Source organism: Podarcis liolepis, assembly GCF_965112155.1.
Source record: "Podarcis liolepis genome assembly, chromosome: 8".
Taxonomy (NCBI): Eukaryota; Metazoa; Chordata; class Lepidosauria; order Squamata; family Lacertidae; genus Podarcis; species Podarcis liolepis.
Window position 1 is genome coordinate 7,371,538 of NC_139560.1, and position 27,911 is coordinate 7,399,448.

A 27,911-nucleotide genomic window follows, 5' to 3' on the forward strand; every position below is an offset into this window, starting at 1 on the left:
TGGGTCTGTCTTGCAGCAAGTTCTCTCTGGGTATCAGTCTGGCTCTGTTGATCTGTTGTCTAACTTCATCTGCTGGGTATTTTAGTTCTAAAAAGGTTTGCTGTAGATCTCTTAGGTGATGGAAATTGGGATGTCCTGTTCCATAACAACAACAATAATAACTTTATTATTTATACCTCACCCATCTGACTAGGCTGCCCTAGGCACTCTGGGCAGCTTCCAACATATATAAAAACTTAACATTAAACACTAAAAAGCTTCCCTATACAGCCCCGTGGTTTTCCACGGATCTGAGGGCAATGAAACAATTGCTGAGACGGCTAGAGCGCTGGTGGCGGATAACTCATCCTGAAGCTGATCGGACATGGGTTAGAGCTCAATGTTGAGCCTACCAAGTGGCGATAGCAACAGCGAAGAAGACTTACTTCACTGCCTCTATTGCATCTGCAGAAAACAGCAGCAGGAGACTCTTTCAGGTGGTTCACAATTTAGTGGAACCACCTGCTCCATCGGGGCCCAGTAGTGGCCACATGATCTCCTGCAATGATTTTGCAAAGTTTTTTGCCGATATAGTCGCTCAGATTCGCCTGGAAGAAGCGGACCATTTGGATCCCTTCCAGTCGGGATTCAGGCCTCACCATGGGACTGAAACTGCCTTGATCGCACTGGTCGATGATCTCCGGCAGGCTAGGGACAAAGGTGAGAGCTGTTTCCTAGTTCTGTTGGATCTCTCAGCAGCTTTTGAATACCATCGACCATAACATCCTTCTGGACCGTCTAGAGGGGCTGGGAGCGGGGTGCACTGTTATACAGTTGTTCTGCTCCTTCCTCCTGGGCTGTGTTCAGAAAGCGGTGGTGGGGGATGAGTGTTCACACCCCTGGGCTCTCACTTGTGGGGTCCCTCAGGGTTTCTGGCCCCCATGCTTTTCAACATCTACATGCAGCCGCTGGGAGAGATCATCAGGGGGTTTGGGCTGGGTGTTCATCAGTATGCGGATGATACCCAGCTCTACCTCTCTTTCAAATTGGAACCAGTGAAGGTGGTGAAGGTCCTGTATGAGTGTCTGAAGGTGGTTGGAGGATGGATGGTGGCTAATGGATTGAATCCTGACAAGACAGAAGTACTGTTCTTGGGCGACAGGGGACAGGCTGGTGTGGAGGACTCCCTGGTCCTGAATGGGGCAACCGTGCCCCTGAAGGACCAGGTGCGCAGCCTGGGAGTCATTTTGGAATCACAGCTGTCCATGGAGGCACAGGTCAATTCTGTATCCAGGGCAGCTGTCTACCAGCTCCATCTGGTACGCAGGCTGAGACCCTACCTGCCCATGGACTGTCTCGCCAGACTGGTGCATGCTCTGGTTACTCTTGCTTGGACTATTGCAATGCGCTCTACATGGGACTACCTTTGAAGGTGACCTGAAAATTACAATTAATCCAGAATGTGGCAGCTAGACTGATGACTAAGCGCAGCCGCTGAGACCATATAACACTGGTCCTGAAAGTTTTGTTTTTTGTTTTTTTAAAAACCTCTGCTTAAAAACCTCCAATGAAGGTACCCCACCTTCTGAAGTAGAGCATCTTGGCTATGAGACCTGAAAGACCTGCCAGTGTGGTGTAGTGGGTAAGAGCGGTGGACTTGTAATCTGTTGAACCGGGTTTGATTCCCTGCTCTTCCACATGCAGGTGCTGGGTGACTTTGGGCTAGTCACAGTTCTCTGAAGTCTCTCAGCCTCATTCACCTCAAAGAGTGTTTGTTGTGGGGGAGGAAGGGAAAAGGAGATTGTTAGCCGCTTTGAGAATCCTTAGGGCAGTGATAAAGCGGGATATCAAATTCAAACTCCTCCTCCTCCTCCTCCTCCTCCTCCTCCCTGCCTTGCAAGCCTTTTTCCACCTGGGCTAAGAGGGCAGAGCCCTGATTGACTCCAACTACAAAAGCTGAGGCTGCAGAATAGATTCTTGGACTGGTGAATTGTTTAGGTAGATTGGTGGAGGATGGTTGCTGCTGTTATTGACATTTATTTTTGTATCTTTATTTTGGATGATATTATGATTTATGTGGATTCCCCCCCCCCCCCAATTTGGTTGCAAACTTTTGATGTTTTATTGTTTATGTTGTTTGTGACCACTTTCGTTATAATTGTAATTATGTATTTTTTTTTCACATTGTAAGCGGCCTTGAGCATGGTTTTAATTATGGAAAGGTTGCATATGAATAACAGTATGTATGTATGTATGTATGTATGTATGTATGTATGTTGTGCGTTTCATTGTAGAACAGCTCTGTAGAAGGCATCTGAAAGAAGGCAGGGAAGGTTCCTGCCAGACGTCTAGGCTCCACACGTCAGGCTCTGCCACAGGTCAGGGTCTGCCACAATAAATATTCCCTAGCAAGGGCTAATTGAACTTCAGGGCTGTGGGGAACTACAAGAAGTGCCCATCAGAGGTGAAGCATAAGGGATCAGATGGTCCTTTCTGCTTGGGCTGTTTGGGGCTTTGGAAATTCACACAAACACCTTGAACCTGGTCCAGAAAAAGAAACTGGCAACCAGTACAGCTGCCACAGCAGAGGAGCAACATATTGCCAGTAGTTTAGTCATGTAATTAGTTTGGCTACTTCATTCTGCACTAGCTGCAGGTTCTGAAGCAGATACAGGGGTAGCCCACATAAAGTGCATTGCAATAATCAAGCCTCGAGGTTACCAGTGCATGGACCACTGCGGTTAGACAATATACTGGCTCATGTCTGCATTCCATTATATAACTTGCATGCATTGACCCTAAGAACTGCAGTCCTAGGCATACCAATAGAATCAGGCTAGTGGAATGCTCTGACTGCTCCAGGAGAATACTCTCAACTGTGAGGTCACCACTGAGTGTCTATTATGCTGTATGAAGAACCTTCCAATCTCCTCTGGGCCGTACCAGGAGGAGCCAGCAGGAGTCATGGAGGACCACCCACCCTCATCACATGCTTCCAAAGAGACAAATGAAGTACCCTTTGAACTGCATCCCCGAGCAGATGCCATCCGCTCCAAGCTGATCTACACTTTCTATCTGATTGACTATCTACGGGGGCTAGGCAGTGCTATTCCACGCCATAACATACGAGATTTCCTGGACCACCGGAAGCTAAAGAAGATAATGCTCACAGACCATCACCAGCTGGTGCGCTTCAATGTTGCGCCCAAACGGAATGTCGTGATTACCCGAGAAGCACGCTGCCGTAACCGTATCCGCGTGCGCTGCAGCCGCTGGCCCCCTGTTGCCATTTGGGCTTCTTCAGTCCTGAACAGCCAAATCTTCAAAGTCTTCATGATCTTCCTCATCTGCCTGAACATGGTGGTCCTCATGATCTTAGTAGAAATAAGGGATAAGTTGGAGGACCACTTTGTGAAAATGAAGATAGCAATGGAGGTGATCATCTGGGCCATTGTCCTCATCTTTTTGGTGGAAATTGGGCTGAACTGGGCTGTTAGCTTTCAGGATTACTTTAAGAACTCCTGGAATGTCTTTGACTGCACAGTCACCATCATATCCTTTATCCCTGAGTTGATACTCCTTGTTGAAAAGAAACACAGCAAGGCCGTCACATACTTCCTCCAAGTTTGCCGTGTGCTGCGATGCTTAAAGCTCTTCCCTAGACTCCGGCAAATCCGGATCCTCATTATGGCCCTCTTCAAAGCAATGAAAGCCATGAGCTTCATCCTGGTGCTCCTCGTCTTCTTCTTCTATATTTTTGCCGTATCAGGCATTTTCTTCTTTGAGAGCTACACTCGCTCAAACCTGGACGACCTAGAGTACAACATGTATTTTCAAGACATGCCCAATTCACTGGTGACCATCTTCATTCTCTTCACCATGGACCATTGGTATGCTCTGCTGCAGGACACGTGGAAGGTCCCAGAGATAAACAAAGCAATCAGTGGCTTGTTTATCTGCTTGTGGCTCCTCATTGGGGCATTCATCTTCAGAAACCTCATGGTGGCCACCATGGTCACCAATTTCCAGACCATTCGGAATGAACTGAGTGAAGAAATGAAGCAGATTGAGACTCAGCAGAAAGCTGACAAATTTAAGATGGAATTGCTGGAAAAGAAGTACAGCTCACCCCAGGGACAGGACAAAATGAGCATGGGGCCATCCACAATATACAGCATACCAGAAGTCGAGGCTGGGCCTCTGGATTGGGAAACATATGTCCACAAGAACCTGCCAGGGCTATACGAGGCTACTAATGACGAGCAGGTCATTTGGCCGCGTCACGCCCTCTTCCGCTACTTTGAGCTGCTGGAGAAGCTGCAGTATAACCTGGATGAGCGCAAACAATTGCAGAATTATGCCGTCTTGGCTCTGTCAAACCTGGAGGACAAGGAGTGATGGCTTCTGAAGGAACAAGAAGATGCAAGTGTGGACTTCTGCTTCTATTAGACTAGAACTGCAAGGAAAGATCACAAAACCACCCGGTCTGCAGGTTTTGGACACTTTTTGATGTCTCTAGGGTTTCATAGCATTGGTGAGCAAGGCACACCAGGGTGCACCCTCAAATGCCACATTTTCCTGTGGGCCAGACAGACATCTGTTGTGCACATATGTAATATTTGCTCTACAAGAATAAAATCTTCCATACCCCAGAAAGTTGGCCTAAGACACAACAATGGACTAAAGAGCCAACTTTTTATTAATTTACCATAAGTGTCTTGCAATAAGCTAGGAGTGACCTGCTTGAACGCTGGGGATATCCTTCCTTAGGGGAGGCAATGGAATGAACACCTCTGTTTCCTGTTGAGGAAACCTCACTCTGGCTTCTGGATCAGAGGATTGACTGGTCCATGCCCTTCCTTTTCCACTCACCAAACGGTGAGCTGGGAAGTGCTAGTTTGCTCCATTTCTTACCTGTTCTATTCCTGTCAGATGGGTGAAGCTTCTTAGGAACCAAAAGTCATTTCCTTCTTCATCCACTTGAGCTGGCCGTTGATGTCTGGTAGGTGACACGGTGTCCCTTCAACATCTCAGTGAACCACAACCCCATTTCCTTTTCTCTCCTTGACCACACTCCCTACCTGTTGTTGCAAAACCAAGGAGTCCATCAAGCAACTGAAACCCACCATACTGAGCTCAAAGAGTATGTTGTAGCTGAAGCAATGGTACACATTTGACCAGTATGGGTGATACCAACAAATTCCTAATTAGTACCCTAGTAAATGACTGACAAATCTATCCTCCTGAAAAACATAAGGGCAGTCTTACAGAAAGGTTGCAAATAACTCCCTTATTCTGAGAACACATAGCCACATACACAATTTTATTGCAAGTTGATAGAATCAGTTACATCCGTAGTAGAAGGATGTTTGCTGTTAATTAATGAAATGTTTCCAGCTTTAAAATGATTGATTATGGTATTGCCTTTCTTCCTGAATTCTTATTTTAAGTATTTATTTAAATCGATTCAATGAATTGTTCATTCGAGGCGCAAGGCAGCTTAAAAAATTGGTAAGAACAAGTCAAAATATGATGGCTTGGATCCAAAGGTTCTCTTTCTCTGTTGGAAGGAGCATTTCTTGTTCATCAGAAGGACCACTTGCATCCAAGGAAGATTCCCATTAGAAAAGAAAGTGCATCCATCAGAGGAAGGGGAACTGTGGATCCAATCCAGAAGAAGTAAAAAAAAGAACACAGGATTAGATATATTACTCCAAAAGAAAATGGAGAGGTTAATCTGCATCATCAAAGACCAAATGGAAGAAATGAGACAGTAAAGAAGGGAAATGACACCTCTAAAGGCACTGATTCTGTTCACTCTGGTTTTCATACATGTTAGAAAGACATATTTGGGCCTGGCCAGATGACCAGAGTTGGGGGGGGGCTGATAAAGTGAGAGGCAACATTTGAGCTTTGTGGGGTCCAGGTCCATGGGGGCTGGTCTACAGGAATTATTGAGACACAGCCCTCCCACCAGAAATGTCAGGCAATTAAAAAAAAAACAACCATCTCAAGATCTCAAACACACTCTTGCCTGTCCCCCCCACACTTTATATTTCCTTGAATTTACTGAGGCTTTTCTACCAACCCTCATGGACCATACTGGCCAGGGCTGATGGGAGTTCTAGTCCAATAAGATCTGGAGGGCCACAGATTCCCTATTCCTTATTTATATGTTTTCATGACTTGGATGGGCGGCAGCTGATAATTCTTTGACTTGGTAGGGCTGCAATTTTCAACCTTGCTTTTCTCATCACCGTAAGACTTGTACAGCATGTGCTTAGGAAAGTGTGCCTTTACACATGTGCAGAGTGCCATTGCTTTTTCCTCTCTAACCCTCTCCCCCCGCAAAAAAAATATTCTCTGCACGTTAGTTATTGTCTACAGACAGGGAAAGATTTACATACCAGATTGACACTACACCTCTAATTTTGAAATTCAGCTATACTTCATGGCATCTGTTTTTGAATTCATGGATAAATGGGGAACCTGTGTGTGGCTTTGAGTTCATGAGAGTTGTAGTCCAGCAAATCCCATAGGCCACAGGTCTTCCCATTCTTCCTACAAAGGCTAAGACCTGCACAAGAGCCCAAGAACCTCCTTGTAGAATCTAGCACAAATGATATAATTTTGGCTCCATACTCCCATCATCTGGCCCCTGACTGCAAGCTTCCTGGTCTCCACTTCTTCTCACCCGCCCAGTCCCTGACTCTCACATTGGATGTTCCAGATGTCTGTAGGACAGTGCTCTGTTTTGGACTTTGGACACCTGGATTGACCCTGGACTGGGAATTTGACATACTGACTTACTGCCAGGTAGGCCAGGGGTTCAGGACATTATGCTTGTGTCTCCCAATGTTCATTAAAATACAGGTAGCAAATATGACTCTCAACAGCCCCAAACAGCATACGCAAGTGTCGGGGGGGGGGTGTGGAAATGTAAAGGTAAAGTTAAAGGACCCCTGGGTGGTTAAGTCCAGTCAAAAGTGATTATGGGGTCGCATGTGGCCAGCATGACTAGACTGCTTCTGGTGCAACGGAACACCGTGACAGAAGCCAGAGCGCACGGAAATGCGTTTTACCTTCCTGCTGCAGTAGTACCTATTTATCTACTTCCACTGGTGTGCTTTCGAACTGCTAGATTGGCAGAAGGTGGGACAGAGCAAAGGGAGCTCACCCCATTGCGGAGATTCAAACCGCTGACCTTCTGATCAGCAAGCCCAAGAGGCTCAGTGGTTTAGACCACAGTGCCACCTGCGCCTAGTCTTACAACAAGAGTGTAGTTTAGCCCTAGCTTCAGCAGGGCTTGAGGAGGCTTTAATTTCACTTGCCAATCAATGTCAGTTAAAATCAGGAGTGATGGCATGGTTCCACTATCTTCCCCTTTGGAAGATGACTGTGGTTTCTTTTGATTTGCAGTGGGTGATAATGGCTCTGTTATTTCACTGCCTACAGCTCTCATCTCATATGTTGACAAATAATGTCACCAATCAGCTCTTATAAGGCAGGTGAAATGCGTGACCTGGACATCAGCAAGGTTTAGATCCACCTCATGTACGACATTTGTTTGCAGGTTTTCCATTCCTTAGATGCCTGACACCACTGCTGATTTCAAGGAAGGAAGGAACACTCTGATTATTTAGTGCAGGCCCATTAATCGCAGTCTGTTGATACCTGAATTCTCATTCCGTTCCATAAACCACTTGTGAGAGCAGCTTTCATGTGCTGCATCTCAAGGCGCTTTGAAGATAATAGCCGGATGAGACACAATTGAACAACAAATCATTACCAGAGCAAAAGGGAAGCCTCATAAACCCCATCTGAAACAAAATGTGAGTGATTTAAAAACAAAGGAGAAGAGCGTGTACAGAGTCACCATCTCCAACCCCCTGTGGAGAATAGCTCCATTTACAAGGTGTGTAGCAATTATAAAGCTGATCAGCTGAAATCCTGCATGAGAAAAGGCCACGCCACGCCACGCCACCCATTAAATTCAAAATGAGATAAAAGGAGATGGACATTATGAGCTAAAATCTTATTCACTAACCATTTCAAGCAAATACTGATTATTCACATTATTATTATTATTGTTTTTAAGCAGAGGTTGGATGGTTATCTATCACGGATGCTTCTGTTGTGATTTCTGCTTTGCAGGGGTTCGGCTGGATGACCCTCAGGGTTCCTTCCAATTCTTCTTGTTGTTGTTTAGTTGTGTCCGACTCTTTGTGACCCCATGGACCAGAGCACGCCAGGCACTCCTGTCTTCCACTGCCTCCCACAGTTTGGTCAAACTCATGTTGGTAGCTTCGAGAACACTGTCCAACCATCTCGTCCTCTTTCACCTCCTTCTCCTTGTGCCCTCAATCTTTCCCAACATCAGGGTCTTTTCCAGGGAGCCTTCTCTTCTCATGAGGTGGACAAAGTATTAGAGCCTCAGCTTCAGGATCTGTCCTTCCAGTGAGCACTCAGGGCTGATTTCCTTCAGATGGAGAGGTTTGATCTTCTTGCAGTCCATGGGACTCTCAAGAGTCTCCTCCAGCACCATAATTCAAAAGCATCATTTCTTCGGCGATCAGCCTTCTTTATGGTCCAGCTCTCACTTCCATACATCGCTACTATTACTATTACTGGAAGCTGCTTTGTACTAGGGTAGCTCACGTGTCCACCCAAAACCTGTACTCTGCTGAAACCTGTTTAAAAAGTTTTCTTTTCTTGCAAAAGAGGCTTCTGTTTTGGGTTTTTTGTCTCCTTCACAGGACACTGCAGAATTTCCTTGGAAGAACATGGAGTTTAATCTGTCAAAATATGGATAGGACACTCCCCCCTCTCTCACACACACAAATCCACCCTCTCATCCATTCCTTCATCCGTTCCGCACTTCCACCTGTTCATCCATCTTCTCTCTCATGACTTGGGGGGAGGGTCAGACCAATGGAAGCGGAAGTCATGTGCAGCCTTCTGGCAATGGACTGGTTTAGGCAAGTGGTCTTCAACCTTTCCAAGCCTTGGACCCATCTTGAACCTAAATACAGTGGTGCCTCGCAAGACGAAATTAATTCGTTCTGCGAGTTTTTCCGTCTTGCGATTTTTTTTGTCTTGCGAAGCACGGTTTCCCAAAGTCTTCAAAATCACCAAAGTCTTCAAAAACCTCAAAAAAGGCTACCACACCACGTGCTATGAGTTGCTCCTCGAAGTCACCCTGGGTATTAACGGTTTTAAGAAAAAGGAAACAAACTTGCAAGACGTTTTCGTTTTTTTCGTTTTTCGTCTTGCGAAGCAAGCCCATAGGGAAATTCGTCTTGCGAAGCAACTCAAAAAACAAAAAACTCTTTCGTCTTGCGAGTTTTTCATCTTCCGAGGCATTCGTCTTGCGAGGTACCACTGTATGCATATGGGGACCAACATCTTTTTTTAAACCAACCAACCAACCAACCAACCAACCAACCAACCAACCAACCCATATATCTATATGGTTGCAGTGCTGCTGTGACAACCCACCTTAGATCAGGCTGTGACCTTGTGGTGCATCCCAACCCATCAGTTGAACACCAAGGGTGTAAACCAAGGGTGGGGAACCTGGGGTCTAGACAGGGCCATTGCTAGGGGGTGGTGAGATAGGACCCCACCAGGGGCACAAGTGAGGGGCGGGGGCACGAAATCGGCTAAAAGTATGTCCATAGATATGTCCATAAATAAAAAATATTGATTATTGCCTCATAAGAAAAGGTTTTAAATAAAGGGTGAATTGAATGGGGGGGGGTTTGGAGGAGAGGTGGAAAGAAGTGCTAATTTGTCAGTGGCTAGGGGGGTGCAATCTGGACAGTTCTGCCAGGGGCGCAAGATCACCTAGCTATGGCTCTGTGTCTCGGGCCCAAATGTGGTCTTCCAGGTCTCTCTACCTGGTCCTTCGAACCTGCCCAAGGCTACGTCCCAGCTGTGCATCCCTAACAAAATGTATTTTCATGGCTAGGATGTGTCTTTAACTTATTCAAATGCCTCTCAATTGCCTTATCGGAGCAGTGTGCAAGTATCTCTGGCCCTCTCCATCAGTGGCATGTAGTCCTCAGAAAGTTTTCCAGAAGGGACTGTGGCCCAGACCATACTGAGTTAGGCCAGCTAATTATCTGATATGGTAAAGCACAGCTTCTGATATTCTTGCATCTAGTTTATGAATACAGCGCTGGTCCTTGTGCGCTTGGCTTCTTCATCCTAGCGCAAGTGGCTTGGTTTTTGAATTGCATATGCGAGGCCCAAAAGATTTGTTATCCAAACAGCACTTGACATGTTGATTTTAATTGCCCCTCCATCTCTCTCAGCATGATCTAAATTTGCATACTATGCACAGAAGAGATTCCTTAAGCACCGCTAAAAAGCTTATTTTGGTATTTGCTATTAAAAGCAAGGTTCCATCACAGTTAGTTGCCTTGGTTACTAATTATATATATTTTTAGTCACATGTGAAGCTCTGTGTTTAAACATAGCATTTATGTTCTGGCACCAGAGGCAGCAGTTCACATGTGGCCACGGTTATGATTGCAATCAAGGTTGTTTGTGTGTGTGTGTGTGTGTGCTTTAAAGTGATATTTATAGGGGCATAGGGAGTTGCCGTGATGGACAGGTCTAGCCTTTAATCATAGTGAATTATTTCCCCAGGGCACTCCAATCACAGTGATTTGGAGAACTTAAAAACAGTGATTATTTTTTTTTCACATGGATCTATGCCGTTCCCTGCGAAAATCAATTGAAAGAAGCTCCCCACAAACTCCATTGCCCACTCTTGGGGTAACAAGGTTCTTGCTGGAAGGGTGAGATTTTCCCCACCCTCAGTCTTTCCTGTGGGTCTTTCTATAACCCCCTATGCAAGTCAATGGACATATATTTCTCTCCCATAGGTTGGTGGAAAACAAGCACAAAACTTTGGCATCAGTTTGGAGGGGATCCAAAATTTCAGAGTTAATGAAGCACTTTTCCAGGGAGAAGAGACTGTATCCCCCAAAATCCATGAAGGGGAGGCAGAAGCCTGTCCCCATCGATGGCCCTGGAAGGATTATTCCTGCGGTGGGGAAAAAACCACCCCACCCCGTTTTTCCTTGAGAATTTATTCTCTACTCCCCCATGCCCTGCCCCTGCCCTGATTCCTATGTTACCCACCCCAAAATGACATAATCTGCCCCTGAAGGAGAACTGATTCACCTATTCTTTCTGACATTTGGCAGACTGTCCCATCAGAAGGGGCAACCATGCAATGCATTATCAGATGTTGTTGAGCTGAATAAAGAGCATGAAATCCACACTCAACTCCGAGTATATTTCAGAAGGTATGCCTGATTATTGACTAAGCTAGCTGGGGTTGATGGGAGCTACAGGCTAACAACACTGGAGAAAACAGGTTTGAAAACCCTCTCCTTGATTTTGTTGTTGTTGTTTAGTCATTTAGTCGTGTCCGACTCTTTGTGACCCCATGGACCAGAGCACGCCAGGCACTCCTGTCTTCCACTGCCTCCCACAGTTTGGTCAGACTCATGTTTGTAGCTTCGAGAACACCGTCCAACCATCTCATCTTCTGCCGTCCCCTTCTCCTTGCGCCCTCAATCTTTCCCAACACCAGGGTCTTTTCCAGGGAGTCTTCTCTTCTCATGAGGTGGCCAAAGTACTGGAGCCTCAGCTTCAGGATCTGTCCTTCCAGTGAGCACTCAGGGCTGATTTCCTTCAGAATGGATAGGTTTGATCTTCTTGCAGTCCATGGGACTCTCAAGAGTCTCCTCCAGCAGCATTATCAGATACCAGAGACACAAACTTTGTGGGCAACTGTGTATCATCTTCGCTGTTCATCCTCTATCCAACCATCTTCTGCCATCCCAGTGCTTCACCACCTCTCATCGAATCACAGTCCATGAGATACAACCATAGCTGTCAACGTTCCCTTATTTGGCGGGAAACTCCCTTATTCCAGCGCTTTTCCCCGCTGCTATCCCGGATTGTTGATATCCCGTAAATTTCCCAGATTTCAAAAGAAGCAGCTCCTCTCCCTCCCTGCCGGCCAGGGAGGCTCCTCAACTGCGTTGCTTGGCTGCCCAATAAGGAGTCTGAGAATGACTGGGGGGTGGAGCTTGCATGCCTTGTGCCGATCAAATCAGCCGTGTTGCCTGGGGGCTTGCCTTTGCTTCAGTGCTTCCCAGCGGAGAGGTGACAGTGTGGTTTTCCTTGCTGCTGTATCCCTTTGCCGGGTTGCTGTGCTGTGGGAACCACCGCTTGAGGCTTCGTTTGGCTGCTGGCTGGGCTTTCTGCCTTTGGGCCTTTGGCTCGGAGGGGCTCTACTGTGTGTGTGTGTGTGTGTGTGTGAGAGAGAGAGAGAGAGAGAGAGAGAGAGAGAGAGAGAGAGAGAGCGTGAATGTGTCTCTTAAGCTGATAGCAGGAGTGCTGTAGCTTCACAAACTTACCTTCACACAATGTGTAATTAACTTGGGGAATTTTTTTACCGCAGGATGTGGTGAGGTCAGTACTTTAGATTTACAAGGGGATCTGAGAGATGAATGAGAGATACGGTTTGTCAGTATTAATGGACAGCTAAATAGAAACTTAACCCCAAAAGTTAGGACCAAGATTCAAATCCACACTGGGTAACTTTGCTCACTAGTAACATTGAACCATGAGGACGAGATAGTTGGACAGTGTTCTCGAAGCTGCCAGCATGAGTTTGACCAAACTGCGGGAGGCAGTGGAAGACAGGAGTGCCTGGGACAGGTGAGGCTGCTGATCCCTTATTTTGGCTGCTGATCCCTTATTTTGGCTGCTGATCCCTTATTTTCAAATCTGAAAGTTGACAGCTATGGATACAACTTACTCAACCCATTTTTACTTTAGATGTCAGAACCCTCCTTGTACCTTCCATGGAGTTGCTTTACCCTTTAGCAATCAGCCACTAATTTCCTCTTCAACTGGTTCTTACCAGAATTGTATTCATGTTGTGTTCTTGCATATGTGACCCTCGGCCTCACTAATGATGGGTCTAACAGTAATCCCACCTCATTTCCACCGCTGAAATCCAGCAATCTATCAACTAAGCCACCATGACTTGATTCAATTTATGCAGCTCATTATAAGGTTGAATTTAATGGAGTCACTGCATGAACAGAGAGACATGAATTAAGAGTTCATGCAACAGAACTTCCACTTCCTTTCCTATTTCCTGGTGCCAGTTCCCCAACTGCTACAGAGGGTTTGGGGAACCCCCAGAGCACAGATTTGTGAAGTGGGGGGGGGGTTTCCACAGGTGGAAGAGAGGTAGGAAAGTTTCCACTGCTTGATCAGAAGTCAGTTTGCTTGCAAAACGTCTTTGCTGGATCTAACCAACAGTTCCTTAATATGAATGTTTCACTTTCTCTCAAAACAGCAGTGGTAGCAGCGAATTATTTTAAGAAAGCATGCTTAGAGTAGTAAAAGGATTTGCATATGCACCAGAGAGGAAGAAAAGTTGGATAATAAATCAGTGTCAAACAACCAGGTAGTTAATGCAATAAGGAACCTGGAGTTACAAATATTTTGAGCTCAAAAGCTCCTATCAGGGTGCTATTCTCCTTCCCACTGCATTATTATAACTGACAGGAGCAACTGTTTAAGTACCATACACAGCCAAGATCAGGCACTAATTCCTAATTTTTTATGCGTGCACAGGTAAGTACATAAAATTCAATATGCTGGATTGTATCTTATTTAGAGGAGAGGATGTGTCTGAAGAATGCGAAGAGTCTCTTTCTCTGTAATTCATTAGCCGGGGTGGGTGGGTGGGGAATCCAGTCTCATTGCATGTAATCTGATTGTTGTCCATCAATGAGATGATTTTGCGTTTTATATTCAAACTGTGCACTTCGTTCTAAACAGTCCTACCACGACACAGCAGATTGCGTTCCTGCGTGTCTCCTGAGAGCCGGAGGGAAGATGTTATTATCCTGAATTCCTTGTTTCTCTGTAGTGTCTTTTGAATAGGGGTGTATGTGTGAAATTGCCGATTCCACTGTGTTCTTAAAAGAAGCTTTGTGTCTCCCATAAAATGGGGGTGTCAGCAGATTAAGGCCCAACTGATATTTTCCAGTCATGGGGACCTCTTCTCAGTGGCTTCCTCCCATTACCACTTTGGAAATCATATGAACAAGGCCAGTTGTTATAGATTCTTGACTTATTTATCCTGCCTTCCCATATATGTCATGTTAAAAGCAGTTCACAAGGAAGAATGGTAAAACCAAGGACGAAATCATGACAGTCAAATTCCGCCTAAGTCAGGGGTCTACAACCTTTAAGACAAAAAGAGCCACTTGGACCCATTTCCGAAGAAAAAACAACAACTGGGAGCCGCAAAACCATTGCGACATTTAAAACAAATATATCTCCGGAGCCACGATCTGACAGCGGGCGGGAAGGTGACGTCGGGACGGTGCGTGACTAACACACGCACCACCCCCATGCGACGTCACAGCCAGTACAGCGCCTGCCACAGTGAGGAGTGTCGGGGCGCACAATGCGCCTCCTCCCCTCGCTAGTATCCACCCCGGAGCTGCAGCAAAGATGTAAAAGAGCCACATGCGGCTCCAGAGCCGCGGGTTGCAGACCCCTGGCCTAAGTCATATTGAGAGCAGACCTGCTGAAATCAATGGATCTAAGTTTGTCATATAAGGGTGGTGACCATTTCAAACTCATTTTAAGTGCCTCTATTCTTGAATAAGTTACCACACCAAGTGCTGCGGACAAAGGGAGGAGTGTACCCAACCAATTCATCAGAAGCATTGGCCTCTTGGGCCAGCATTCTACTCTGTAAGGACTTGACAACAGCTATAGCTCCAGAATTTGAAATTTGAAATACTTTATTGTCACTTGTACAACTTGTATACAGTGAGATTACACGAGCACCCCCCACTCAGCTCTCTTAGTCTTAATTCCCCTCGTTTACTGACACACACACACACACACACACCAAACCCAAACGTCAGTTGCCCTGTTGTTATCTTTTCATTCAGCAGCCTAACAGCCCATGGATAGAAGCTATTCTTTACTCTGTTGGTACGACTAATCATGCTTCTATATCTTGTGCCCGAGGGCAGGAGATCAAGAAAGTGCCGGCCAGGGTGTGAATCATCCCTGAGAATTTTCCTCACGCTCCTGAGGCAGTGTTCTTCCATGATGTCATCCAGCAGATTCACGGGGCAGCCCATAATATCTTGTGCTGTATTCACCACCCTCTGTAGGCACTTCCTATCAGCTGATGTCAAACCAGTGTACCACACCGTGATACAGTATGAAAGGACACTTTCTGTTGTGGACCGGTAGAAGGAGATCATCAAAAGTTGATTGACATCATTCTTTCGCAATACTCTGAGGAGATGGAGTCTCTGTTGGGCTTTCTTAACCACCTGAGCTGCACTGAAAATAAAATAAAGTAAAGTAAAGTAAAGTAAAGTAAAGTAAAGTAAAGTAAAATAAAATAAAATAAAATAAAGTAAAATGAAATGAAATGAAATAAAATAAAATAAAATAAAATAAAATACGAGCTTGTTCTGCTCCACAGTATTAAATGCAAACTTATTTCTATACATTTCCCTCCATTATACTGGGCTCCCAGCGCCATCATAAGGGAAGGAAATCCCATTTTCTGAAACACAGAAATTCACCAAAAATAGCCAAATAGATGCTTTTATTTAGTTCCAAAAGGTAAAAAAAATTGTGATACCGGGATGGGGTGCGGGGGCAGAAGGGGACTCTATAATCCTCAAGATGTACCATCACATACTCAGGTTTACCACTCCCAGCTGCCAAACCAGGTGTTGACAGCCCTGACAAAGGGACCAGGCTAGGTGTTTTCAGAGTGAAATGAGACCCAGGAAGAACAATAAGGTGCCAGGGGATGCCTTCCTGACAAAAGTATTTGTAGATCTTTTCATTTACTTGTGTGAAGTGGGTACTTGAACCATGCATGATTGACAAGTTTTGTCCCTGTCACTCAGTAAGCAGGTTTACTTACTAGGCTTCACCTTCCTAACTTGTTGCCTCTAATGGCCCTGTTTGAAACTCAAAACACTCCACATGGATAAAATTAAGAGCCCTTCCAAGGAACGGGGGTAAGGTGGGGACAGGAACCTTCAGGTATGCGTTAAGAGAACATGCCTTGGGGGGACATGGCCTTGTTAACCAATTGGGACGTGTCCCGATAAAGCCCACAGGCTGATGTCATATGTGAACTTTTGGCAGCTTACAATTGTTCCTTTGCAACTGGGTCTCACTGGGAGCTTTGCTGGCTCCCGTGATAGAATCATTGTACCTTTGGCTGAAGGGGTTTGATTTCAAAATGTGCAGGCATTCTATAATGTTGAAAGTTGGCACATGAGAGATGGGGGAAATAAGGACCTGGACTATCAGTTAGGTCCACTTCCCCACACCTGGGAAGTGAGGGGCAAATGGGACTTGTCTACTGGCAAAGGAAGCCCATCTAAGAGAAAGAAAACTCTAATCCTAAACCTCTGCTGCCCTGGGGAATATCTTTGGGAAAAGAAATGGCTAACGAGTAAACCCTACACAAGTCTGAAGGAGAATCCCTATCATGTTTGGATGGCGTCTTGTATGTCTCCTTCCAGCAACTCCTGCAGCCAAGCTGGGGCCACATCAGTGAGGCCATGAGGGGGAGGGTCTTGTCAGCCAGTGTGGTGTAGTGGTTAAGAGCAGTAGACTCGTAATCTGGGGAACTGGGTTCGTGTCTCTGCTCCTCCACATGCAGCTGCTGGGTGACCTTGGGCCAGTCACACATCTCTGAAGTCTCTCAGCCCCACTCACCTCACAGAGTGTTTGTTGTGGGGGAGGAAGGGAAAGGAGAATGTTAGCTGCTTTGAGACTCCTTCGGGTAGTGATAAAGCGGGATATCAAATCCAAACTTCTCCTCCTCCTCCTCCTCCTCCTCTTCTTCTTCTTCTTCTTCTTCTTCTTCTTCTTCTTCTTCTTCTTCTTCTTCTTCTTCTTCTTCTTCTTCTTCTTCATCTGGGCAGCCTAGGACTTCCATACACACTATCTAGGCATGCACCCCAGGGAGGTTACTTTGGTGCTGTTAAGCACAGAGGTTTGGTTTCACCCCTGGAAATGCACTCCATTGTCTCTCGAGACAAGTGGAGGCCAGCAGCAGCAGCAGCAGCAACAGCAACAACAACAACAACAACAACAATGGTTTGTGGAGTAATTAGGTACGGCACACTTTGGCTACCACTCAGTTTTACCGGACGTGTAGCAGAGTAAACACATCTTGTGCCTTTCTGTAAAGGTAAAGGTAAAGGGACCCCTGACCATTAGGTCCAGTCATGGCCGACTCTGGGGTTGCAGCGCTCATCTCGCTTTATTGGCCGAGGGAGCCGGCGTACAGCTTCCGGGTCATGTGGCCAGCAGGACTAAGCCGCTTCTGGTGAACCAGAGCAGCGCACGGAAATGCCGTTTACCTTCCCGCCACAGCGGTACCTATTTATCTACTTGCACTTTGACATGCTTTCCAACTGCTAGGTGGGCAGGAGCAGGGGCCGAGCAATGGGAGATCACCCCGTCGCGGGGATTCGAACCGCCGACCTTCTGATCGGCAAGTCCTAGGCTCTGTGGTTTAACCCACATTGCCACCCGCGTCCCATGCCTTTGTGTGCAAGCGTGCAAAAAACTGTGTGTACGCGGCTTCTTTCTAATCTCTAAGAAGCTTTATTATGTACAGCAACAGAAATAAATCATCCGCTCCAGGAGCGACCAACATTGCGACTCCCTTTGTCTCGGCCAAAACCGAAAGCAGACTCACACAGAACAAAGAACAAGTTCCCGGATGTGGGAAACCCCTCCCCAGTAGGCAGGACACTGGACTCTGAGTTGTTTAACCCTGTAAGCTCTGATTCCCCTCACACGGTTATCTGTTTATTATTTATTATTCAGTAAAGGCATATTTCGCTCGATTACAGAAAAGATAAAGCAATAATATGAGCAATAAGAAAAATTAGCAAACAATAATTTAAAACTTTCAAAGACTAAAATAACAATAGACTAAAAATGAATTAAATTCACACTAACTTTCTAAACATCTGGGTAGGCTTGTCGAAAGAAGAATGTGTGCTGAGAAGAGTACAGTGAAGGCACCTCACTGATATCAATAGGCAGGGAAGTTCCAAAGCGTAGCTGCTGACACCCTAAAATACTGAGTTATAATAATAAAGGAATCAGAAATACTTCAGAAGGGGTGCTGCTTTTATCATTGCCTTTTTGGCTACCACTTTGAATCCGCTTGGTTGAAAGAGGACAGCTGTATCTAAACTCCACCCACTGGATCTCAGTTATGGATGTTTCTAATCTTTGAAAATAAAATAGCTTGAAGTCTCAAAACAGGTAATTGTTGGGAAGCACAAAGCAGCTCGAGAAAAGTATAAAACAGCATAAGTTAAGAGGCGGAGAGAATATTGATCTGGGAGCGTTTGGACACCATCGATTTTGTTTCTGGGAAGATCTGTACATGGAGCCAGTCAAAGGAACAACTTGCCTAGAGAAGTTGTTGAAATGTTGATGCTGGAAGGTGTTTTTTTTAAAAAAAAAAAAGAGAGGGAAATTACACAGATATCAGACAGAAAGTCAGTTCCCACAACTGCCTTGCAAGAAAAGCACATCTAACCCTTTGAATTCTGTACTTTTGGTGTAGTATGCAAAATGGAAATTCATGGATCTTGTCCATAAAGAGACACGTGAATTTCTGATTACCTCAGCTCTACAGCTCATTAGTGGCATCCTTTCCAGATATTATTTAATTGAAGGCACTATCCCACCTTTCCCCCCAAAAGAAGCCCAGGAAAACGAACACCAAAGTGATGAAACGATGTATTTTTTAAATCATGGAATCATAGATTCATGTTTAGTCAGAATCTCCTTTCTTGTAACTTGAAGCCATTGGTTTGAGTCATGCCCTCCAGAGCAGGAGAAGCCAAACTTGTTCCCTCTTCCATGTGACAGCCCTTGTGATATTTGAAGATGGCTGTCATACCTCTTCTCAGTTTCCTCTTTTCCAGGCTAAACATACCCAGCTCCTTCAACCGTTCCTCATATCTGGTTGTCCACTGCAAGATATGCCTGGACTAGACATGCCTTTGATCTGCTTTAACATGGATTTTATGTTCTTAAAACGGGATCCCTGATAGTTGGGGCTGAGGAAGACCCTGCCTGAAGCCTCAGCGAACTGTTGCCTATCAGAGCAGACAGTACTGATGAGAGATGGAACAATAGTATGAAATTTCAGAAGAAGGCAGTTGAACACTACAGCCAAAGTGGTTACATTCAAGTAAAAAAGGAAACCAGGGCACCTGGTTGGTCTAACTGGGGACAAACATCATTCCAGACTCCAAACTGAGTAATAAAATATAAGGGTGGTTTTGTCAGAGAAGATCTAACTTAGTCATATCCACTAATTTCAGTGAGTCTGCTGTGAACAAGACTTAGTTGCTTATTACCCTATATATATTTCTATGTCTAGTCCTCTGGCTCTCTCACTGTCTCTTACTCTTTCCTTCCAACATGTTTATAGGAAAGCACTGTGCATTACATCCAGCACTCCAAAAAATGTGTTGGATCAATGCCTCTTCTTAGCGTTCCTGCAAATTTGAATTAGATCACTTCCCCCACCCTGCTGGAAAGCTCTCGGACAGAGCTGCAAAGCTTGAGCACCAATCGGAGGATGACGTTTCTTAATTCCCTACTACTCCTGACTGCTACTCCATATGTTAGCACCATCTGCCGTTACACACACAAACTTGAGAAGGCCACTGGAGTATTCTGGGCAAAGCGGCATGCAGTTTGTATACAGGGAGATGAGTAGGCTAGATACCTTGCCGAAAGCCTGTCAAGCAGAAAAGATTATGGCCAAGGGCAAATGATCAATGATCTCAGATGGTAGATTGTCTGGAAACCAAAACACGGGGGAAGGAAGACAGCTGGTGAATTGATCCATAAAGAGCCAGCCTATTCAAGGAGTAACTGAGAAGTTCCAGAGTAATCAAGAGCAAGTAAACAAAAGGCTATGAGGGAGATCATGAACTACATGAATGATTATCCAACTTCTTGAATCATTCTGGGCTACTTGAACTAGGAACATAAATTAAGGGTGTGCCCCAACTACAAGTTTCAGTTCAGACCTCAGTTTTGTGCTTTGGAAATAGTCTGATTTGGATTAAAGCACTTTGTAGACTGCCTGATTCAGCTCTGATCCAAATATAAATCCCTGTTTTGAGTTCTGTTTTACAGGCTTTGGGTAGGTAAAAAAAGGGAATGTGAGGAGCTGTGGTCTAAACCACGGAGCCTCTGGGGATTGCTGATTGGAAGGTCAGTATTTCGAATCCCCACAATGGGTGAGCTCCCATTGTTCTCTCCCAGCTCCTGCCAACCTAGCAGTTCGAAAGCATACCAGTGCAAGTAGATAAATAGGTACCACTGTGGCGGGAAGGTAAACAGCATTTCCATGCACTCTGGCTTCTGTCATGGTGTCCCATTGCGCCGGAAGAGGTTTAGTCATGCTGGCCATATGACCTGGAAAGCTGTCTGCAGACAAACACCGGCCCCCTCAGCCTGAAGTGAGATGGGGTCCTTTACCTCTTTTTTTAAAAGTTAAAAAAGGATTCACTTGATGTCCACACAATATACTTGTGAGAGGTGTCCCTATATAAGAAACCAGCCAAATTATAACAGGCATGGAATCACAGAACAGTGGAGTTGGAAGGGACCCAAAGGGTCATCTGTTACAACCCCCTTAAATGCAGAAATTTTAGCTAAAGCATCCATGTCAGCTGGCCATCCAACCTCTGCTTAAAAACCTCCAATGAAGAAGAGTGTATCACTTTCCAAGGTAGTCCGTTCCACTATTTGCAGCTTCCTCTTCTCAACAGCAGCACTGGGGGTGCAACCAATCTGGTACAGTGCTCCTTGACTTGAACCTGTAAAAATGATGCTTCTGCTTCCATTCTGAGCTCTTTGCACCCACAGATGCCTCAAATCTCTGTTTACAGCCTTCTGCTCTACTGGCTGAGCTATGAAAAGGCCTGCTGGTGGTGGAGCTGACTCCTTGGTACTGAAGGAGCTTGCAAAGTAAGAACACTCCTTCGAGATAAGGACACTCCTTCAAGCCAGGTGTAGTCCTTCCACCAAGATGAAGACAAATGAGTGCCTCCTGAGCTTGTGTGGGAAGGGTACTCCTGCCTTCATCAGGTGCATGTAAGCATCAACCGCAGCTATTGCCCTATCTTCATTACCATCATCCTTATTGTGAATGGGGGAGACTCAAATTTCCCATGAACTTATATTTAGGCAATATACTCAGAGTGATGGGTTATTATATTCCAATTTAATCATTGTAAGAGAGGCCAATGGGAGCGTATGCCTCTGCCATAAATCATCCACGAAGCGGGAAAGGCAACTTAAGTAATATAAGAAGGATTACAGTGCCTATAAATGAAAATACAACATCCCCTGGCATACTGCAAAAAGCAGAATTTGCAGCACTTTGGGACATGAAAAGATACCTATTTGGGCTTGATCAAAGAAACATTTCAGTTTAAAGAACTGTAAATTTAAACAGGGAAAACAGGTAGATAAAAACGGGACTCCACGTCGCCATCTGGCAGCACAATGTTATACTGCACATACAAAGCATAAAAATCGCTTTTTCTTTAGCAGTTTAGCTGAGTCCTTGGAGTGCTCTGTGAATTAAGCTTATTAAAGTTTTACTTAGAGCTGGAGCGGAACCCTTCCTCAAAAATATGCAGCTCTATATTGGTTTTCATATAACATTCCAAAAATGCTTAAGGAAATAAGAACTCCACATCTCAGACCCGATGTCTCACAAACAGTTTCAGGAACAACAGTTCCTCCTGTAAATGGTGATGTTCTGGTGAAATTGGCTGGAGCTGTTAGGAGCTACATGATGCAAAGTTCAGAATAACTTGCCAGTGATTCATCTAGCCCAGAATTCTCTTACCTAAGTCAGCCAGATATCATCAGAAGATGCCTTCCCTTGTTTGTCCCATGATAAGGGGTATAACGTAGTTCCTTTTGGTATAGTTAATAGGAAATGAAAGATCTCTCACCCATGAATCATTGATAGTCCATTCCAAGCCACTGAACGAGCTGTGATGCACCATTTTGACACACTGTGAGGTCCGCTTGGATTTATGTTGAAGGATGGAGGTCAGATGGGGATGTTGCCTCCCTCCACGGCTTGAGCAACTTTTTGACTAATCCCTGGCTTTTCTGAAAGCAAAAACCGCTTGTTGATTTTACAGATGCATGCATCTTCCCAGATGCCAGTTTACAGGGCATCAGAAGGGACATCTAAAATAAGGTCCATCGTTACGGCTATTCTACTGATGGCAGGTGTAAATTCAAACGTATTTCATTTCTTGCATTGATAACCACCTAATCTCCAAGGGGCCCAATGTGGTTACATGATTATCCCTCTCCTCATTTTATCCACACAACAACCCTGTGAGGTAGTTTAGGCTGAGAGACATGAACTTTAAAACACACAAGAATTTATGTGTGTGTTCTTTCAAAAAAATAAATTGCATATGTGGTAATCCTTCGCCCCCAACTGCCCCTCCCTCACCTGTCTTTGCTCTCCGGCCAGAACAGGTTTCGTGAGCAGGCTGGCTGGCGAAGGTTTACTTTTTTCAGAAACACAGGCCGAAATAACACCGGTAGGGCTGCCACCACTCCCTTTGTTCAGGGGAACCCAGAGCCACAACCCAGGGAGAAGGGTGTGTCCCGTTAACCTGGCAATTCCCCCCCTCTACAAGCTGAATCCACAGACTTGCAGACAGAAATTCTCCCGGTAGAGCATAACCAAGCAGAAGGCTAGGATTTAGCTATTCCCCCGGAAAAGGCAGAGATACCCACAAGGCCACACTCTTTTTCTTGACCAAGGAATGATTTCTAAATATTGTCTACTTTACTACAGCATATAATTGTGGAAATGCAATGGAAAGATTTATCAGTGGACAGCTGTAAAAGTGACTCTGAATCAAAACAGAGCTGCCTCATTTCTACATAGAAAAATGGATGTGACCATCACAGAGGGGGGTGGAAAGAGCCCCCCCACACTTTGACCCACATTTTTAATGAATTCTTCAACATAATTTATTGTTGAATGCTGGACTGAATATCCGTTCTCCAATTCATTAGTCACTGTGCACTTCAGTTAATAGGCAAAGCATTAGCTAACTCATGATAAATTCAATAGATATTTTCAACATAATTTTGCTGGTACTCCCTGCCAACGTGGTACCACTTTGGAGGCTGAAAGGATGTCTTTCTTTAAATGAGAAGGAAGGCATTTTTAGGAAATATCCATTATGAATTCGTTCCAGAGCTTCTGATGGTTTCAAATCAGTCTATTAAATGAGGAAGGCACCCAGGATCTTCTTTCAGAACAAATAAGTTAAAAATGTCCAAAGGGAGGAAGATAGAGATCAGAAATACAATAAAAATGGTGGCTTCTTTCATTTGTCCCTCAACAGTAGAAAGGCCATTCGGAAGCCATCTCACACAGGGAAGCTCAGTCAACCGATGCGCTTTAGTCCATGAGAAATAATAAGGGTGTCCTTTTTCTCCCTTGTGAACTTCACTTCCCTGATATTGAAATATGCTTTAATTAATAATAATAGCAATAAAAGGAAATATCATTGTGAATTCTATTTGGCCCATGATAATTTCTTAGATAAAGAGTCCTAATTTCTCCCCTCCCTCCAATGGAATTTCCAATGTTAACTTTGGAGAAGTCAAGCTAGACTATGATTACAGTTACCAAGGTCCCATAGATCTCTAACTTCTGAATAGACATGAATACCTCACACTGGTAATGTAGGGTGTTGATTTAGTGCTGTGCATCCCACAACCCAATCCAGCAGCCATTCTAAGACTTTGGATCGGCCCTCACCCAACTCAGGGCTGACCCAACCTGGATCTAGTCCTTGAATTTACTTGGGGACCAGAGTTAAATCCTGCTGGGTATTGCTTCTCCAGTGCATTCCCTGCAGCCAACAGGAATGCTGGTGAGTGGAGGGTTCAGTCCTGCTCATTTGGCTGTGCATGGATATTCCCTTGATCGGAACAGGCACAAATAGGCAAAGCACTGTGCAGGGCTGTTTAAAAGTCCTCTTGCAAACAGCTCCATCCAGCTCTTTGCAAAGGCTTTGTGCCTATCCTTCCCCCCTGCCACTATTGCTGTGTCTCTTGCCAGTCCCAGGTCATTATCGGTGGGCCATCCTGACCTCAAGTGATCCGGGACTATCTCAACCCAATTCAGCTGAAGCCCAGATCTGCCCAAATGAGCCGGTTATGGGCTTTTGTTACTCCCTGGTGTTTATTATTATTCTTTCTCTCTTCCCACACCCCAATAGAACATGGGAAAAAATCCACCCTAAGAACTCAATTTTCAAACTAAATCTTGGAAATACCTACAAGCTTCTACAAGTAGAAAGAGGACTTTTCTAGTAACATTTGAGCTCTCTCCAGGCATCTTTCAAAATTGAGAGAAGCCAAGATAATTCCCCAAATGTCTGGAATAGCTTGGTTTATTTTCTGAGTCAATCCTGCTTTGGAAGTTGCCCACCCCTCTCACCTACTCCCCACTATGATCTTCAAAATACCCTCTAGGATGTTGGGAATTCATTCCTCCGTGCTGCAGATATGGGATTGTTTCATCACATGTCTGTGTGTTTACATTCCACAGTGTTGGATGTCATGGGAACGGAAGTTGAGATACCCTGTTTCCGTGGTACTACTTTTGCTCCCCCCCCCCATGATGAAGCTGAGAGGAGCCATGTTTATCTTTGTCCTGTAAATAAGAAATGTAGAGCTTTGTATCCACACCTCAAAGCCTTGCTTTTGCTGTCTGCTGACTCTGCTGAGACAGGGTGTGCAGATGTCTTCAGATATCTGTGGCAGCAGTGCCTCAGGAGGAGGATTAATCACCCGAGCAGCACTTTGGAGGGAGTAACACACTGGCCGTGGTGTTGATTCCCAAACCCTATGAATTTCAGTAGCAGCCACCCACTTCAACTCCCAAGGGACACCAGGGTAGAATGCCAGTGAACTTAACAGCAGGCAGGGATCCAGTCTCCCTCCTTTTGGTTTCTCTTCTCACAGCTGGACTGCTGACACTGCTTGCTTTGCCTTACTTTGCTTTAATATCAGCATCGAGCTCACAATAACAACACATTAAAAATTTAACAAGGAACATTTCCACTAAGACAGTTGTATCAAAACCTGCAGTAGCACAGAAGATAAAAAAGAGAGAAGTCACTAAACAATGACATATCTGAATCATACAAATAATTGATCAGGGATGGATGCTGAACTCTAGCCCAGCTCCAGTTGACATAACCCCTCTGAAAAAGGGCTTTCTCGCTTGGTGCAGCAGCATAGTGGCAGGCAGCAAGTTTGTCTATACTTTCAGCCCCAAGGGAGATGGGACAGGTCCCATCCAGCCCTAAATGGAGCACATGCTGCTTGCAATCAGCAGTGCAGTCCCAGGCACCTGGATCTTTCACATGGAAGGCTGGCCTGGTCTCACTCAGTCCCCCTGAATGAGTCAATTGCAAACAGCAGTTCAAATCCCTTTGCGGACAACCTCATTGCAAGCACACTCTCTTGCAGATGGCTGCACTATTTTCATCAGTGTCTTCTTTCACAGTTTCAGCCATAAGGGAAGTGGTGCTTGTCTCACTCTTCCCTGGATGGAACACAGCCTCCCAAATTCTGCTACTGCCACAGCGGGACCCATTAGGTGCAATTAAAATAGAAGACAGGAACGAGTTTTCTGGATCAGGTAGAGTAGCAAAACTCTGCCAAAAGCTAATGGAACACTATATGGCTTGCTAGGAAATTTCATGATGATATGGAGTTTGTGCCCCACCATAGGAACCTAGAAAATGAAATTCTCTACCATGCCTTGCCTGGGACTCACTGCTGGATGGGGGAAAATACACCTTTGAATGCTGGTAAGAGATTATGGCAGTGATCATTCAGTTCTGAAAAGCAGCATTGTTTGATTTCAAAAACATTAGGACCTTCTTTGCATTCATTATTATTACTGTTGTTTATTTATCTCTTATCCATGATGCTGCCCTTCTCTCTTCCTTCACATGCCTCCTGGTCAAAAGGCACCTTTTCTGTGAAGCGCTCAGAAGCTGATGGACCACAGCTCCCATCATCCCTGGCCATTGGCCCAGCTGGCTAGAGCTGATGGCAGCTGGGGTCCAGTAGTGGTGTGCAGTCAGTAGACATGGGTGAGTAGGCTAGTCCCCTAAATGTTTCCCTGCTGCCTCCTTCCCAAAGCCTGGGAAACGTCTGTCCAGCTTAGGGATGCTCATACAGGCGATGTCTCACACATGACACCATCCCCCTCCCATTGCCCTTGGCACCTCTGATCCTAACTGTTCCTCTACGGAAAATTTCATGGCACACCACTAGTTTCCTTGAATACCTGGAAAGCACTATAAACCCTTCAGAGGGATGAAAAATGACAAGAGAGGGCACTTTGACCAAAGAGAATCTCATTCAACAACTCCCCTGACTCTTGCTATTTCATTCATCATTGCCTAGACACCTGCATGAGTATTTTGACAACCATAAAAACTAAAATGTAGAGGGTTTTCATTTTTTGTTTGTTTGTTTTTTCAATGGAAGCCATGATTTTTAAGTTGAATTCTGAAGCTACTTCTATTCCAAAGCTACATTATTCAGTTTTACTAAATTTCCTGCAGAATTGAGGGGGGGGGCATACTGTTGCAGAACACGCACCACGGGAAAACTGCTTTTCGATTCAGTTGCCTGAAGCTCCTCTTTATTCTGAAGTACACCTGAGAGATGTTTCTCAACTCCTGAAAACTAGCGAGTCCCCTGGACATGTTGCAATGTGCACAATATTTATACAGTAATTGTCACAGAAAGCACAGAGACTTACTTGCTCAAATATAGTGGAATACTATAGAAAGGTTCAAGGCAGTATTTCAACATGTTCCAAAATAGTTGTGTACTCTTTAGATTCATTTTACATCATCAGCAGTTATTTCGCTTTACGGGCTGTCTGCAGTTCCATGCATTGGAACATTTTTGTACAACTTTGTGGCTAAGCAGTACATGAATAATCAAATGTCACTCTCATTCCATGTCACCTCCACTCTTATTCTTGACCAGAGCAAATGTCATTATCCTTAATCCTTGTTATGTAATGAGCATGGATCCTAGAACAATAGGCTGGTAGGATCCTAGAAGGCAGCAACTTGAGTGGCCTGCAGGAACAGCCCAATCAGGCTCCAGGAGGGGAGTTGAATCAGCTGATCATGCGAGATAAATTGTGTAAATAATGTATATATAGCCAGAGGATTTCAAATTCCCACAACGGGGTGAGCTCCCGTTGTTCGGTCCCAGCTCCTGCCAACCTAGCAGTTCAAAAGCACATCAAAGTGCAAGTACCTCCAGCGGGAAGGTAAACAGCGTTTTCATGCGCTGTTCTGGTTCGCCAGAAGCGGCTTAGTCATGCTGGCCACATGACCCGGAAAAACTGTCTGTGGACAAATGTCGGCTCCCTCGGCCAGTAAAGCGAGATGAGCGCTGCAACTCCAGAGTCGTTTGCAACTGGACTTAACTGTCACCCAGAGATTTGGGGGGGGGGGGACTCACTCACTCACTGATGACCATGAGCTGAAGTAAAGAGCATGAAATCAACACTCAACTCCGAGTATATTTCAATCCTGAAACCAAACTTAATGATTTCTCTAACAATGCTAATCTTTGACTATTTGAAGAGTTGAGTGATACTAAAGTGGTTATTATTCTATCTATACTGAAAACATTGGGAACCAACAGAGTGCTGGATCTGGAATACTTAGACCATG

General features: G+C 45.1%; 1 protein-coding gene and 1 long non-coding RNA gene across 2 annotated transcripts; one reads left to right on the forward strand and one right to left on the reverse strand.

Annotated features, from left to right (window-relative positions):
• The first annotated feature begins 2,855 nt into the window (after positions 1–2,855).
• On the forward strand, positions 2,856–5,387 carry LOC310713873 (cation channel sperm-associated protein 2-like). The gene has a single exon (XM_083518433.1). It carries the CDS (start codon positions 2,890–2,892, stop codon positions 4,375–4,377), a length of 1,488 nt encoding a protein of 495 aa, XP_083374559.1. The 5' UTR covers positions 2,856–2,889; the 3' UTR covers positions 4,378–5,387.
• An 18,100-nt stretch (positions 5,388–23,487) lies between these two features.
• Positions 23,488–24,712, reverse strand: LOC310713681. The gene is made up of 2 exons (XR_014529402.1): positions 24,660–24,712; positions 23,488–23,640 (listed from the first exon to the last, which is right to left on the reverse strand). It is a non-coding gene; the product is annotated as an uncharacterized lncRNA (long non-coding RNA).
• Positions 24,713–27,911: the final 3,199 nt, after the last annotated feature.